This window comes from Mizuhopecten yessoensis, unplaced genomic scaffold (genome assembly GCF_002113885.1).
Source record: "Mizuhopecten yessoensis strain PY_sf001 unplaced genomic scaffold, ASM211388v2 scaffold716265, whole genome shotgun sequence".
Taxonomy (NCBI): domain Eukaryota; kingdom Metazoa; phylum Mollusca; class Bivalvia; order Pectinida; family Pectinidae; genus Mizuhopecten; species Mizuhopecten yessoensis.
This window is the reverse complement of record NW_018480030.1, coordinates 295,446-311,486: the sequence shown is the minus strand read 5'-3', so window position 1 is coordinate 311,486 and position 16,041 is coordinate 295,446. Positions and strand designations below refer to the sequence as shown.

The 16,041-nt window shown below is 37.6% G+C and overlaps 2 protein-coding genes across 4 annotated transcripts; one reads left to right on the top strand and one right to left on the bottom strand.

Annotated features, from left to right (window-relative positions):
* Nucleotides 1–353: 353 nt before the first annotated feature.
* LOC110442443 lies at nt 354–13,986 on the top strand. Of its 3 annotated transcripts, none has more exons than XM_021486054.1 (4): nt 354–830; nt 9,447–9,668; nt 12,216–12,361; nt 13,840–13,986. In XM_021486054.1, the coding sequence occupies exons 1-4, from the start codon at nt 440–442 to the stop codon at nt 13,891–13,893; spliced, it is 813 nt and encodes a 270-aa protein (XP_021341729.1). In that variant the 5' UTR covers nt 354–439; the 3' UTR covers nt 13,894–13,986. The 3 variants fall into 3 exon arrangements, with proteins under 3 accessions (XP_021341729.1, XP_021341727.1, XP_021341726.1); XM_021486052.1 differs by having other exon boundaries at nt 12,216–12,916; nt 13,840–13,872; XM_021486051.1 differs by lacking the exon at nt 13,840–13,986 and having other exon boundaries at nt 12,216–13,248.
* On the bottom strand, nt 13,913–15,852 carry LOC110442437. Its single transcript, XM_021486044.1, has 6 exons — nt 15,811–15,852; nt 15,232–15,534; nt 15,119–15,153; nt 14,846–15,064; nt 14,634–14,691; nt 13,913–14,220 (listed from the first exon to the last, which is right to left on the bottom strand). The coding sequence occupies exons 1-6, from the start codon at nt 15,850–15,852 to the stop codon at nt 13,924–13,926; spliced, it is 954 nt and encodes a 317-aa protein (XP_021341719.1). The 3' UTR covers nt 13,913–13,923.
* Nucleotides 15,853–16,041: the final 189 nt, after the last annotated feature.

Sequence of the window (16,041 nt, the reverse complement as noted above, 5' to 3'; positions counted from 1 at the left end):
TCTTTTATCAAATATATCTTATACCCGATAAAAATTATATAATGATACTATAAATGTAGGTATCATAAGTAATATCGTCATAAATGTATATATATAATTTAGTCCGATTCTGCCCCGATCATGTAATTGCAATCCTTTTATCAAATAGATCTTATACCCGATAATGATACTTAAATGTATCTAATATATATATTCATTAATGTATATAATTATTAATAGATTGCTGCCCGTTCCTGCCCGTTTCTGTCCTTTTCTGCCCGTTCCTGTCCGTTCCTGTAAATCGTCGAACCCCTATAACCCGACTATAAACTCCTACTTTCACTTTCACATACTTCATTTCCGGTTAAGAAATACGAAACCGAGGCTTATTTACTAGCCCGAAAGCAGTTTTTCCCGGGAATCTGGCTCAGTGTGCTAGGTTCTGGCCCCACCACTCGAAATGGCCGCAAACCAGCTTCAGTCACTATTTAAGGACTTCAGAGGATCCGAAGAGGAAGTAAAAGTCAAACGTGTTTTGAAAATTATTACCACTGAAACTGTTTCTCCCATGCCTGCATTCGTCAACTTAGTTATACAAAATAGTAATGCTTCAGATGGAACATCTTTCAGCGATGCATATGTCTCTCTTCGACTAAGCTATGAAAGCCTAGAGGCATTTGAGACAGATTACAGAAGTGGATATCCAAAGAGTGGACTGGTATACATGAAAGACATTTTAAACATATCTATTCTTGAAGAATTTCTGGCACATGGAGTTGACGCTATCGAAAAATGTTCTCGGCCTGACGTTTGTTGGCAAGCATTCTTGACGTTATTGGAGTTTCTGCGTGGTAAGTTTTATTGCAAAATGATCGTGTAGAAGTTTTTTTCCTCTGAGCACATGAAGACTAAGATCCGACATGGTAGAAATCTATAAGCTGATAACCACCTAGTCCGAATTATTCTGACGTTTATCGACTTTTTTCATATCGGTCTGTCGTCGATTAACGTCGTTAATCGACGACAAACCGATATGAAAAAAGTTGATAAAACGTCAGAATAATTCGGACGAATAAACACCATATATAGCTGGCCTGTTTCTGATGTGCATGCATGAAGTCGCACCAAAGGCGTGAAGCCATTCTAGTGGGGTACGGGGGCATGCCCCACCCCCCACCCCCCACCCCGGATTATTTTAAAATCTAGAAGCTCTGTCGTGCCATCTGGTGGTTTTTCAGATAAATATTTGAGTGATTTATTTTATTTTACAGGCAACATTTTTTGGTTGATTCATTCACTTTATTATTGGAAAGCATCGCAAAAATTCAAATGCATTTCAAATGCAAAAGACAGCTCTCCCTTTTTTCTCCAACAAAAATGTGTCAATTGTCGAAATTCCCCGATAATATCCGTTGTGTCGTATCTCTTTTCTGATGAATCTAAATTAACTAGATATTTAAAATGCCTAGAGCCCATATGAACAGATTAATCCCCAAACCCCTTTTAATATCATCGACATTTCTCAGAACATAAGATGACGGTAGCTCCTAACATCGATGTTAACCGTCACAGTACCCAAATCAGGACAGTACCCAAATCGGGACACTTGAAGGAAAAAGTCACAAGAAATTTGCATGCTGTGCAAAGAAGTATTTTCAAATGGAAAATATTGATTTAAAGATGATTATATACAAATAAAACATTATATAAACTTTATTTACTGCCACTTATGGTTACATTCAGTTTTAGTTTAAAAATAATGATGAAAATGTAACGTTCTAAATTGATGCGCCATGCAACGTTATTGATTTTCAATTTTTTAATGTGATTTTTCACATTCCTACTATTTCACAACTAATGGTTGTTTGTAAAAGAAATTCATTCAGAACAACCACTGACTCTTAAATATTCCAAAGATATGCCATGTTCTGCTAAATACTTTTTTTCATCTCCAAATATAATCCAAAACTGGTAGGGGTGTCCCGATTTGGGTACAGCTACATCTGTTTCGCGATTACGTAACCATGATTATATTTCCGGTTCTATTTATAGAACCACGCGCCGGAAATATCAACTTGTTATCAAAATGAAAAGGTAATGATATCTATTTAGGAAAAGTTAAAAAAATATATACTGGGATAGGTACTGTGGTGTTAGATATAGGTTTTGAATATACAGTTAAATTTAATATAATTTTCAATTGAAGCCACACATCATTTAATCACTATTTCTGACTTGAAAAATCATGAAAATATAATCGTACATTTGAATTTTTCATGTGCATGCAACTGCTTATTTGCTTACGTGGCAGCTACGTGCCTGCCAACAAATCATCCCTGCCTTCAACAACCTTAATACGAGGGGAAACTAAATAAAACTGAAAAAAAAGCTATAAGACCAACATTAGGGGAAATGCTTTTAAAAAATAGAATTGTAAATATATTTGGAATCAACTCCCTACAATTGTGGTAGATTCCCCAACCTTAAATGTTTCTAAATCTAGACTCAATGACCATTGGGTCAATCATCCAATCAAATTTTTACCATTGTGCTATTAATATATATAATATCAAATTGTATACGTGTCCTCTGCGCAACCTGTAAATAAGTGAACAACTATGAAGAAGCGTCAACAGAAGCAATGTTTTATGCTTACGAAGACGTCGACCACCATGAACCATGATCAGACCACTGGAGTTTGACGTTCTATCAGTATCAATAAGAATATATATACTGTAATAATCCTGTATACAGGGTATTTTTGTTAAAAATGAGTGAAAAAAAGATGTGTTGTCTGGATCACTGAGGTGGCAATGTTGAAGGCCCCAGTTCAGGCCTGTAGTGATGCATCTTGGTCATAGTGCATTGTATATAAACTTTGTTTAAAAAAACAATATAAATCCTCAGGGTTGATGATAACACACATAGTATGTCCTTAAGGTATAACATATTGAAATTTCACACACTACCAGAAGGAGGGCCTGTATTTGTAGTGGGGGTGTGCTCTCCAATGACGGTTCAGTCTCTCCATAAAACAGTTGATACTAGGCGCTGATATATTACATTTTCCGGAAATGTGTTCCATTAATAGGTCAATAACACGGTTACTAAAGAAGTGGCCAGAACTTTGCAGAAAGGTCTCTTGTACAACTTTTTGGAGTGCCCCCCCCCCCCCCCCTTGTTGCACTATAGCGCGATGGTGTGAATATACTTTCTTTGTCCAGAATATCGTGGTTGCATAGGGATTTTATATTCTTCTACCGCTCTCTCTCTACAAATTTGTCTTTACTCGGGTGTTGGTAATCCCAATGTTTTGAGTCTTTCCTGGTAGGTTTTATTATGGAGAGAGGGTACCCTTCATTTCTGGCAATATCTACAACAAATGATAACCGATTTACTTCAAACTTGGTCACAGGGTTAAATGCCTTAATGGCTCGGCCAAGATTGATGACCACTTTAAGCGGACCCCATTTGGCGGAGTTATGGCCCTTGAATAACGAAAAACGTCATTATCTGCCATTTCTGTTCATTTACTCTCGCAAATATTATCCGATTGTCTTCAAACTTTGTAACAGGGTTCAACGCATTAAGGACTCGGCCAAGTACGATGACCACTTTCAGCGGACCCCATTTGAAAAAAAAAGCTATAAGACCAACATGAGGGGAAATGCTTTAAAAAAATAGAATTGTAAATATATTTGGAATCAACTACCTACAATTGTGGTAGATTCCCCAACCTTAAATGTTTCTAAATCTAGACTCAATGACCATTGGGTCAATCATCCAATCAAATTTTTACCATTGTGCTATTAATATATATAATATCAAATTGTATACGTATCCTCTGTGCAACCTGTAAATAAGTGAACAACTATGAAGAAGCGTCAACAGAAGCAATGTTTTATGCTTACGAAGACGTCGACCACCATGAACCATGATCAGACCACTGGAGTTTGACGTTCTATCAGTATCAATAAGAATATATATACTGTAATAATCCTGTATACAGGGTATTTTTGTTAAAAATGAGTGAAAAAAAGATGTGTTGTCTGGATCACTGAGGTGGCAATGTTGAAGGCCCCAGTTCAGGCCTGTAGTGATGCATCTTGGTTTTTTATCTGCTGGGTTTTGTTTCTAGTAACAGGGTTCAACGCATTAAGGGCTCAGCCAAGTTTGAAAACACTTTAAACAGACTCCATTTGGCCCCTTGATTAATGAAAAAACGCCATTATCTGCAGTTTCCGCTTAATAACTCTAGCAAATATTTGCCAAATTCCTTCAAACTTGATTACAATGTTTGTGTTCCTGTCTTTCCACCCGTCTCGGGCACTCTTTGGTTTTCGTGTGATAATTGCTGTAGATATTATTAGGAAGTTTCAACCAAATTCCTTATTCACATCCAACTCATGCTAAGATTGCTAACCGATGTGATTTGTGCATATTAACGGATAATCAGTGAGGTATAGGGCTTTTTTCTAACCGATGTGATTTGTGCATGTTAACAGATAATCAATGAGGTATAGGGCTTTTTTCTTCTTCAAGTTTCAAGCTATACATTATGTCTCAACAGCACGATTCTCACATGTTTAAACATAACCTCAATAATGTTAACCTACAATATGTCCTGCAAGTTGGGGATATAAATTCCACGAATTTGCTGAGTTTTTTTTTTATTTTCCTTTATTGCGTATGGTTACAATGAACCTCGCATGGATTCGTGGTCAACACAGTATCTTTTATATCGATACTGCTTCATCCAGATCAAATCCTGAATAACATGTAATATATTATGATTGGGGATAATATTTTGCCTTTCAATTTTTAAATTTCGTAGCTGTCTAGAGTGGAATTACTTTGTTCTGTTGTCCGTTAAATGTAATTGGAAAGCATCTAAAACTACATGTATTTCTGATATCTTTCTTACATATCCGTTATAAGTGCGCCGAGATGAGCGAGGCAAAACAAATATAAATGATCAGTAAAGCTATTGTGTTCAGGTTTGTGTTCTTAGAAGAAGAAAAAAGTTGTGAAGTGTATATGTGTGTTCGCCGGTGATGGGGGAGGCATCTGACACGACAGTGTTCTTCATCAGTTCTTTTTCTCATTTTGAAACTCTGTATTCTGTACAGAACGGATCCTAATGAAATTGTACTTTCCTGAAAAATGGTTAAATTACGACAAAAACATATATAAAGCCAGTATGTACGTCTCTGATTACGATAAGAAATAAACTGATCAGATCTCCATATTTGCAATACTTAGTTAGCATATCAGAGTTGTCATAGGTGTTTTTTTCGCGGCATAATACATATTAGGAGATAAATCAGTATTCCTACTAAAAGATCACGATACTTTCTTATAAATCGGTAGATTAAATGTGCACCTTTTTGGGTATAATGTACAACTCTTTGGTGTTTTGATATTTGATCGTTCATCTTATCCTCATATATCTTATTGGTGTAGGTCCAAATATAGCTGTGAGCAATTCTCAGGTCCCTGTGGAGTGGAGAATCGACAAGTACATCAACCAGAGACGTAACAACCAATCAAATGCACGAATATGATCCATACACCAACAAATCTAAGACTAATCCCGATGATTGTGGTATTAATAATACATATTCTTTTTGTTGTGGATTATACTGCGAGTAAAAAATGAAGTAAGTTATAAACAAATTATCTGTTTGAATATAATCTAAATCGGTGTATGTTGTAGATCGTAACATTACTTTGGTGGTGTTCCGTGGAATAACTTGTATGTTCAAAGATGAAATAAATCGTAACATTACTTTTGTGGTGCCAAACTTTCACTTTCGCGTTTTTTGTTAAAACAAGATCGAAATGTATTATATAAGACTGATATAAAGCCGACATTGTGTAGATTCACGGAAATAGATCGCTATTTAAGTCCGTGCTCATATGTAGCGGTAATTTATGACACCCATAGAAAGGAAATGAGAAATACATTTCAGTTAGTTGACAAATACCATTTTAATGTTAGATACGTAAAATACATATCTCTCTTACTTCTGTTTGTATGTTTTGCTTTTCTAGTAATGAAATTGATAAAACATTATTAAAAGAAATGCCACTGACAATAGCTTATCTTCATCTCCTGGCATATCATTTTCCAAGGTAAATAGAGATCGACGTCTCCTCGCCTGAGTGAGCACAGCGAACACGGTGGGTCTTGCTGACGTTTCGTGATCTTTAGCGTACCGATCGCGGAGGAACGCGATGGTTTCCCTTATCATCGCAATCTTTCGTGATTGAATTTTGAAGACCTCCCGGCATAATTGGTGATCATCAAGACTCTTGAAGATCTTTCAAGCATCGTGTATTAGTTACACTTGTTGTGCAGAGATCTGTATACAAGTCATATCTGTCTCAGTGTGTTGTGAACTAGTCATATCTGTCTCAGTGTGTTGTATACAAGTCGTATCTATCTCCGTGTGTTGTATAGAAGTCATATCTGTCTCCGTGTGTTGTATAGAAGTCGTATCTGTCTCAGTGTGGTGTATACAAGTCATAGCTGTCTCAGTGTGTTTTATACAAGTCATATCTTTTTCAGTGTGTTGTATACTTGTCATATCTGTCTCATTGTGTTGTATACAAGACGTATCTGTCTGAGTGTGTTGTATAGAAGTCATATCTGTCTCAGCGTGTTGTATACAAGTAATATCTTTCTCAGTGTGTTGTAAACTAGTCATATCTGTCTCGGTGTGTTGTATACAAGGCATATCTGTCTCAGTGTGTGGTATACAAGTCATATCTGTTTCAGTGTGTTGTATACTTGTCATATCTGTCTCAGTGTGGTGTATACAAGTCATAGCTGTCTCAGTGTGTTTTATACAAGTCATATCAGTCTCAGTGTGTTGTGTACAAGTCATATCTATCTCAGTGTGTTGAATACAAGTCATATCTGTCTCAGTGTGTTGTGTACAAGTCGTATCTATCTCCGTGTGTTGTATACAAGTCGTATCTGTCTCAGTGTGTTGTATACTAGTCATATCTGTCTCAGTGTGTTGTATACAAGTCATATCTGTCTCCGTGTGTTGTATACTAGTCATATCTGTATCAGTGTGTTGTATACAAGTCATATCTGTCTCAGAGTGTTGTATACTAGTCATATCTGTCTCAGTGTGTTGTAAACTAGTCATATCTGTCTCAGTGTGTTGTAAACTAGTCATATCTGTCTCAGTGTGTTGTATACAAGTCATATCTGTCTCTGTGTGTTGTATACAAGTCATATCTGTCTCCGTGTGTTGTATACTAGTCATATCTATATCAGTGTGTTGTATACTAGTCATATCTGTCTCAGTGTGTTGTATACAAGTCATATCTGTCTCTGTGTGTTGTATACAAGTAATATCTGTCTCCGTGTGTTGTATACTAGTCATATCTATATCAGTGTGCTGTATACTAGTCATATCTGTCTCAGTGTGTGGTATACAAGTCGTATCTGTCTCAGTATGTTGTATACAAGTCATATCTGTCTCAGTATGTTGTATACAAGTCGTATCTGTCTCAGTGTGTTGTATACTAGTCATATCTGTCTCAGTGTGTGTATACAAGTCGTATCTGTCTCAGTATGTTGTATCCAAGTCATATCTGTCTCAGTATGTTGCATACAAGTCGTATCTGTCTCAGTCTGTTGTATACAAGTCATATCTGTCTCCGTGTGTTGTATACAAGTCAGATCTGTCTCAGTGTGTTGTAAACAAGTCGTATCTGTCTCAGTATGTTGTATACAAGTCATATCTGTCTCAGTATGTTGTATACAAGTCATATCTGTCTCAGTATGTTGCATACAAGTCGTATCTGTCTCAGTGTGTTGTATGATCGAACAGAGTGTGTTGTATACAAGTCATATTTGTCTCAGTGTGTTGTATACTAGTGATATCTGTCTCAGTGTGTTGTATGATCGAACAGAGTGTGTTGTATACAAGTCATATTTGTCTCAGTGTGTTGTATACAAGTCGTATGTGTCTCAGTATGTTGTATACAAGTCATATCTGTCTCTGTGTGTTGTATACAAGTCGTATCCGTCTCAGTGTGTTGTATACTAGTCATATCTGTCTCAGTGTGTTGTATGATCGAACAGTATGTGAACCAATGGGGGTACAGTATATGTACATTACAATATTTTTACATATCCTACAGTAGAGTAATAGTTCAACACCAAAGTCTGGTTTGATCCGGTTACTGTTCAGTTAGTCCGAGTCTGTTAGTCCGAGTCGGTTAGTCCGGTTGGCATTTTAACTAACCGTTCCAGCACTAGAAACAAGTTCTTTAGATTAACTGAAAGGCAGAGAATTATCAAAGTGAATACCAGGTGAGCGATGCAGGCCTATTGGGACTCTTTTATAGGAAAATGTTTGGCTATATTTTGTTTATATTCAGTTGGAAATTATTCAAGCTTGGATTGAATTATAAGCACAGGATGACAGTTTGAGGATATAGACAAATTGACCTTGATCCATCATCCCCAGGAGCTAAGGGGCGGGGCCAAAAATGGTGAAATTGGCTGAAATTTCAACAATCTTCTTCTTCAGACCCAGATATGTCAGAATCAAGTGCTCTTCAGAAATGGAAAGGTCTTAAGGTGATTTATCAAAATTGTGAAATCCATTACCCTAGGACATCACGTTTCCTCTGGAGAGGGGGTAAAGTATACAGTTTATATAGGGAAATTATATTTTTAGGTCACTAAGTCTCAAGTGATCTATATAGCTATTGCAAAAATTGCCTTTTGTCTTTCGTCGTGCATCGTCCCTCGTGTGTTGTCCGTCCATAAACAATTTACATTTTTGACTTCTTCTCAGAAACCCCTGAACCAATTTCAATGAAATTTCAAACATCTTCTTCTCAAGACCCAGATATGGTAGAATCAATAACTCTTCATAGAATGAAGGGTCTTAAGGTGCTTTACCAAAGTTGTGAATTTCATGACTCTGGGGTCTCACATTTCCCCCTTGGGATGGAGGGGGTAAAATTTACTATATATAGGGAAATCACATTTTTGAGCCTCATTTGTTGAATTGCCATTGGAAATGATTCAAACTTGGTTAGTATTATTCGTTTGGGATTGCAGTTTGATAGTATGCACATATTGGCCCTGACGGACTCCCAGGGGCTGATGAGCAGGGGGCAAAATGGGTAAAATTGACTGAAATTTCAAAAACCTTCTTCTCGAGCCCCAGATACGGTAGAATCAAATACTTTTCAGGTGCTTTACCAGAATTGAGAATTCCATTACCCTGGGGCATCACATGCGCATTCTCCCCTGGGGAGGGGGTAACATTTACTATAGTTTATATAGGAAAATTATATTTTGGCTATATTTTGTTTATATTCAGTTGCAAGTTATTCAAACTTGGATGAAATTATTCCAGTGAGGTAATTGTCCCAAAACTATATTACACGTGTTACTCTCTGAAGGTGCAATGGTGTGATTTGTGTTTCAGAGAAAAGAAAACATGAAGAGTCAATTAAGAAACTTGTAACCACAGCCACTCATTCAACAAATGGAAATAAAGAGACACAAATAATGGCTGGATTGGCACATCACCTATTTTCCCAATTGGTACCAGGCAAGAAGTATGAGGTTGATAAATATGCAAAGCAACTTCCAAAAGAGTGCGTCTGTGGCTGTAAGGCCAAGATATGTGAAGGAGACACTTCAGTAGGTAAGATCAATTTGCATTGTCTATGATTTTATTGTATTGTATGCATAATGAGTCTCGGAAATTCTTGAAGGGACTAATGAAGTTAGGCGACATTATTATGTACACCATTTTATGAAACTGTATTAATTGCGGGTTTTTTAACAACGATTTTAACGTACAGTATATAGGGAGTCTGATTTGTCTCTGTGCGAACGATCATTTCAGATACCAGTGTTCCCATGCATTCTCGCAGTAGAATGAATCATGCACAGACTTGTATACCCTTACATGACTTGCTTGCACATCTTTCTTGTGTTTTTGCATTGAAATTTATCTCAAAATTCAGTTACAATGTAAATATGCTAAACAAGATCTAGATGCTAAAGAAAACAACAACAGATTGCGTGAAAGATCTGTGTTCTTCCATTCCTCTCGCAACAGATTATATGCTTGTAACTATAGTTGATGGCTAATCAGACGTATCAGAAAACAAAATGGCCGAAAGGCTAGCTTTGATAATGTATCAAAATTCCATCCCTGCATGGGACGACATGGTGAACGACGGCCTGCAGGACCCAACAAACACGGTCCACACCCGTAACAGTACTGCCACGTCTCAAACACCCCAAAGCTTGTGTTTCCCCATGTGCACTCAGACACAGAAACTCACAACAATTGGTCTACCCATATCATGTGACTTTCATGTACCTTAGCTAATCATGACTTTGTTTATCGCATAGCTCACAGGGTATAAACTTTATGACTAGAATTAGGCAAAATACATTCCAACACGAATGTTTTGTCACGGGCTGTAACGACCCCCGTATATTTTTAGCCCACCATCTTACTCAAATCGCCCTGCGTCCGTCACGTCCAACGTCCGTCATCTGAAACTTCATATGTAGGTTCCTCTTGATCCCTAGTTGTGCCCATATGATTTTGAGTCTGATCCAGAAAACAAAATGGCTGCCAGGCAGCCATCTTTTATTTTGACAGTCGAAGTTTGCTATCGCTATTTCTTGAGAATTACTGGGAGGATTTTTCTCAACCTTCATACGTAGGTTCCCCTTGGTCCCTAGTTGTGCCCTTTTGATTTTGAGTCTGACCCAGAAAAAAAAATGGCTACCCGCTGGCATCCATCCAAAGCTAGAGGTGCAAAATAACTAAAAGTATTGAAATTCATCAGTATATGTTTTACATAAGGCACCCAGTCGTATATTTTGGACTGTTGTTGACTTCCCTAGGCTGGTGATACGTATCTGAATGATTAAAAAGTAAACAGAAAATCATGTATGTCTTTATTACAATCCTTTAAACTAGATATAAGGATGTAAGTATTTCATTTGTGGATTAATTGATTATCTACTTTCGCCATAACGTGAGACATATTTATGTAGGAATATTCACTGAGAAATGCATTCACTTACCCGTGGCAAACAGTCGAGTACGCCATATCTTAACAAATACCGATCCGTAGAGTCTACGAGTCACACCAGTATCTGGTTCCTGATTTAGTGGTAGATGCGCATGCATATTGGATGCCTCTTGGTTCTGATGGCGGAAATGAATCGTGAGAACGCAAATGCAAACGAAACTGAAAAGAAAACGAACGAAAAACGATCCAAAAAGCAAAAGAAAAATTGTAAATGATTCAGACCGCAAACATTCTCAAACAGTTCAGGGTCTGTAAATGACTGACAGGCGGCCATTTATAATTTTGACAGTTGAAGTCTGTTACTGCTATTTCTCAGAAAGTACTAAATGGATCTTTCTCAAATTTCATATGTAGGTTTCCATTGGTCCTAGTTTTGCATTTTAAATTTTGAGACTAATTGAAAAACAAAACGGCTGACAGGCAGCCATTTTGAATTTTGACAGATGAAGTTTGTTACAGCTATTTCCAGTTGTGCATGTTAAATTTTGAAACTGATCTAGAAACAAAAAGGCCAACAGACCGCCATCTATGATTATTTTTTGACAATTTATGAGAAACAAATCAATGAATATGCCCAATATCATTTGTGAATTCTTCTTTGTCACTAGTTGTACAATATATTGAGACTGAGGAACTAAAAGCACAGTAAATTTTTGTCAATATGACATACATGTCAAGAGATAAATATGAGGAAAAGAGAAAAAAAAAGAGAAAATATCAATCTTACCAAGAACCAATAAAGAACTTTCAATGGTGGGCGCCAATTGCAAAATCCCTCTGGGATATTTTGTTCTCAGATTACATATATGTAGGTTCCACTTCCTTTCAAATGATTCAGAGGAAAGATTAGAAAAGTAGAGAAAATATCAGTCTTTCAATAGACCAAATAAACATCATTCAACGAATGGTGGGCGCTAAGATCCCTCTCTTGTTAAGGTGATCATGATCGGCTCACATGTTTTTCCTGAGCTTTAATAATATGACCTTTTTAAACCTTTCACCACTGTAGACCATAATGGACTCATCCAGATCAATGCATGGTAGAGTCAACTAAAGTAATATAGGGGTGAAAGGGTTAAAGCCTGATAGTTGGCCTCGGCCGTTTACAGTTTATGTCTATATTTATCAAACAGGATCACAAAGAACATGGCATGGCAGAGTAGATGTCATCTTGAACCATACGATTGCTGTGGCATTTGGGAAGGGACAAACTGATGATGCTGAAGAGGATGAAGATGATGATACAGATGAAAGTGAACCACATAGAAAACAGAGAAAGGTAGAAACCCAATTGAAAAACGGTGATATTTGTGAAGAAGTGAAAGTCACCAAGAAACATGAAGGTGAACTCCTGGATCTAAAGGTCTTGCAGCAAATCTTTGCTGAAGCTATAACAAATGGATTTGCTCAAGTTAACCGAAATAGGAATACACTATCACATTTCCTGATTCCAACTTTTGGAACCACATCTGATCATGTTTCTATCTGTCTGTATGATCCTGAAAGTGACTGCTTACTACACATTAGGGAACAGCTCATGTTATGGTGTTCAGATGAGATGCCAGACCGACTAAATCTTTCTACCATAATTGTTATTTGGCTTTTCTTGAACTTCACTATCTTTACCCAGAAAAAACTGGCTGCTGTAGTAGATCTTGACAAGTCAGGATTACATGAGAATTTAAAGCAGCACCTGGACTATTACAGAAAGGCAGAAACAAAGACAAATTTTGTTTCTACAACACCTGTTGGACCGCCATGGAAACATGTGTACCTACAACCCAAAAGTTGAAAGAACCAAGCATGATCCCAGAGTACTAAATACAATGAAATGGTGACTATATTGTTTAATATATAAAACTATATAGAGATACCCATCTTTGTCTCGCCTGCGACTTAAGTTTTCATTTCATGTTTTACAATGCATTAATGTTGATACATAACATATCTGTGGTGTTTACAGATGGTGGGCTGTTCAAATCGCCCTCAGTTCAAGGTCTGTCGCCTATCTGTCCGTCCCTCCATAAATAATCCTTGTTATCGCTATTTCTTGACAGCAAGGATCTTTCTCAACTTTTATAAGTAGCTTCCCCTTTGTTGCTAGTTGTGCACGATGAATTTTGAGACTGATTGGAAAACAAAATGACTGACAAGCGGCCATTTTGAATTTTGACTGTTGAAGTTTGTTATTGCTCTTGCTCAAATTTCATATTTAGGTTCCCCTTGATCTCTAGTTGTGCATATTGAAAAAAAAAATTGAGACTGATCAGAAAAGAAAATGGCCGACAGACCGCCATTTTGAATTTGAACTGTTGAAGTTTGTTATCACTATTTTTCAGAAAGTTCTACCTGGATCTTTCTTACATTTTATATTTAGGCTCCCCTTGGTCTCTAGTTGTGCATATTGAAAAAAAAAATTGAGACTGATCAGAAAAGAAAATGGCCGACAGACCGCCATTTTGAATTTTTATAGTTGAGAGGCGGCCATCTTTGATTTTGACAGTTGAAGTTTGTTATCACTCATTTCTTGAAGTACTTGAACGATAATTCTCAAACTTGATTTGAAGGTTCCCGTTTAGCCCTAGTTGAGCATACATGTTCAATTTTGAGACTGATCAGGAAAACGTCACATACGATGACTAAACATTTTAACGGTGACACATTGTGAAACAAGAGTCGATGTACCTGGGTAATGCCCAAATACCAAAAGTCTTAAACAGTATATATCATAAAAGACTTACTGCAATTTTGATTTAGATGGCATGGACACAACAAGTAAAACACAGGGACATTCAAAGAAAGTATTTTTAAAACGTTGTCGTTTAAAGGAAAGACAACACTTCAGTCTTGTGGAACAGCCATCATCACTTGTGGGTTGCGTGTAGTATTATTACTGTATAACCAACTGCGGTTCTCAACAAAGGGTAAATGAAAGTACTCCGGAGTGAGCTGCCAAACATCATGTAATGTCAAATTATACAAGTTAAATTTGTAGAAAATCCTGGACCCGTGCATCACGATATCGGGAGGCTCAACAGCCCCAACAACATCATCTGCAATCACAGTGTGTAGGATATCCCCATCCAGCCATCCATTATGTACCAGTGAGAAAAAGCGTACAAATGGCCACTCGTGAACCTGTTAAATTAACAAGAAATTGGATATACTTTATAGTTCTGGTGATATTTTTATACACTCAGTAACACATTTATAAATACATTTTCTTGCTCTAATTTAAAGATATGCACAATCACTCAAATCGTCAAACTTATTAAAAAGAATTTTAAAAACATGAATTTGTGTAGACTGGTAAATATATTTTAACAATTTCAAAAGAAGCAAAACAAAACAAAAATAAAACAAAAACAAATATTTTCTGAAACAAAAACAAATAATGAGGCAATTATGCCAAACACAATACAGCCATGTTTTTCCAAACTCAGAAAATATGTTTATAAAATGTACCTGAAACAGACGTTTGGAGATTTTATTTTTAAAAGCCAAGTTGGGAGAAACACAACTATTAAATTAAACTGAAACTATATACTTACAACGGCAGGCAACATTCTTGAACCATGGGCAATTTTTAAAAACTGCCCTTGGTTATAACTGTAATATTGCAGTGTTCAAAATCTTGTTACAGGTATATTTAGAAAGTATAAGTTTTTAATCTATATTTCAGCTCAGAATTATACAAGATGTTTCTAGTACATTCTGTAACAGATATATTCCAAATAACATGGGTACATATTCAATTTAATACCTTTTTTTGCGAACAGACTGATCCTCTGTGATGGGCTGGTCCTCTATCATGGACTGGTCATCTGTAATTGGTTGGTCTACAGGCTGGTCCCGAGTGACGGATTGGTATATGGGCTGGTCCGCTGTGACGGATTGGTCAATGGGCTGGTCCCCTGTGATATGCTGGTCTATGGGCTGGTCCCCTGTGACAGATTGGTCTACGGGCTGGTCTGCTGTGACAGGCTGGTCCCATGTGATGGGCTGGTCCTCTGTGAGGGGCTGGTCCTCTGTGACGGATTGGTCTACGGGCTGGTCTGCTGTGACAGGCTGGTCCCCTGTGATGAGCTGGTCTACGGGCTGGTCCACTGTGATGGGCTGGTCCCCTGTGACATATTGGTCAATGGGCTGGTCCCCTGTGATATGCTGGTCTATGGGCTGGTCCCCTGTGACAGATTGGTCTACGGGCTGGTCTGCTGTGAGGGACTGGTCCCCTGTGATGGACTGATCCTCTGTGAGGGGCTGGTCCTCTGTGACGGATTGGTCTATGGGCTGGTCTGCTGTGACAGGCTGGTCCCCTGTGATGAGCTGGTCTACGAGCTGGTCTACGAGCTGGTCCCCTTTGATGGGCTGGTCCCCTGTGATGGGCTGGTCCCCTGTGACGAGCTGGTCCCCTGTGATATGCTGGTCTACGAGCTGGTCCCCTGTGATATGCTGGTCTAGGAGTTAGTCCACTGTGACGAGCTGGTCCCCTAGGATATGCTGGTCTACGGTCTGGTGCACTGTGACGGGCTGGTCCTCCAGTGTCTGGAAACTTAATTTCAGACACATACATTTAAAATAAATTGTACACATACTTGAAAGCAAATTTCCTATTTTTAAATGCACTTTAAAGGAAATAGGTTTTATCAGTATTGTAGACACTTGCAAGAATGGTTATGACTATAATATATGTTTTAGGTCTACTTTTATATCTAGTTACAAACTCACGTTTGGTATGACAGGAGAGTATGTGATGTCTTCTAGGTCCATGGTGTTCTCTTCCAGTCAAGTGTCATCACTTCAATCTGGCATCTGTAGATATCCCATGCTTATTGTACAAATGTTCAATAGGGAAACAATTCAGACTGACTCACATTTATTGTATATTCACGCTACCCACGACAAATACATTTTGCTTAAATTTCTATTGTGTATCATTAACACTATTCATGAAAAGAA

Bases quoted from the DNA above. Each gene is read 5' to 3' on its own strand.
- LOC110442443 (XM_021486052.1), top strand. From the start codon at position 440: ATGGCCGCAAACCAGCTTCAGTCACTATTTAAGGACTTCAGAGGATCC. The intron at 831-9,446 runs GTAAGTTTTATT...TTTGTGTTTCAG, and splicing joins GTTATTGGAGTTTCTGCGTG to AGAAAAGAAAACATGAAGAG. The intron at 9,669-12,215 runs GTAAGATCAATT...TTTATCAAACAG, and splicing joins TGAAGGAGACACTTCAGTAG to GATCACAAAGAACATGGCAT.
- LOC110442437 (XM_021486044.1), bottom strand. From the start codon at position 15,852: ATGGACCTAGAAGACATCACATACTCTCCTGTCATACCAAAC. The intron at 15,535-15,810 runs GTGAGTTTGTAA...CTCCTAGACCAG, and splicing joins ACTCTCCTGTCATACCAAAC to CATATCACAGGGGACCAGCT. The intron at 14,692-14,845 runs GTATTAAATTGA...GCAATATTACAG, and splicing joins CAGTCTGTTCGCAAAAAAAG to TTATAACCAAGGGCAGTTTT.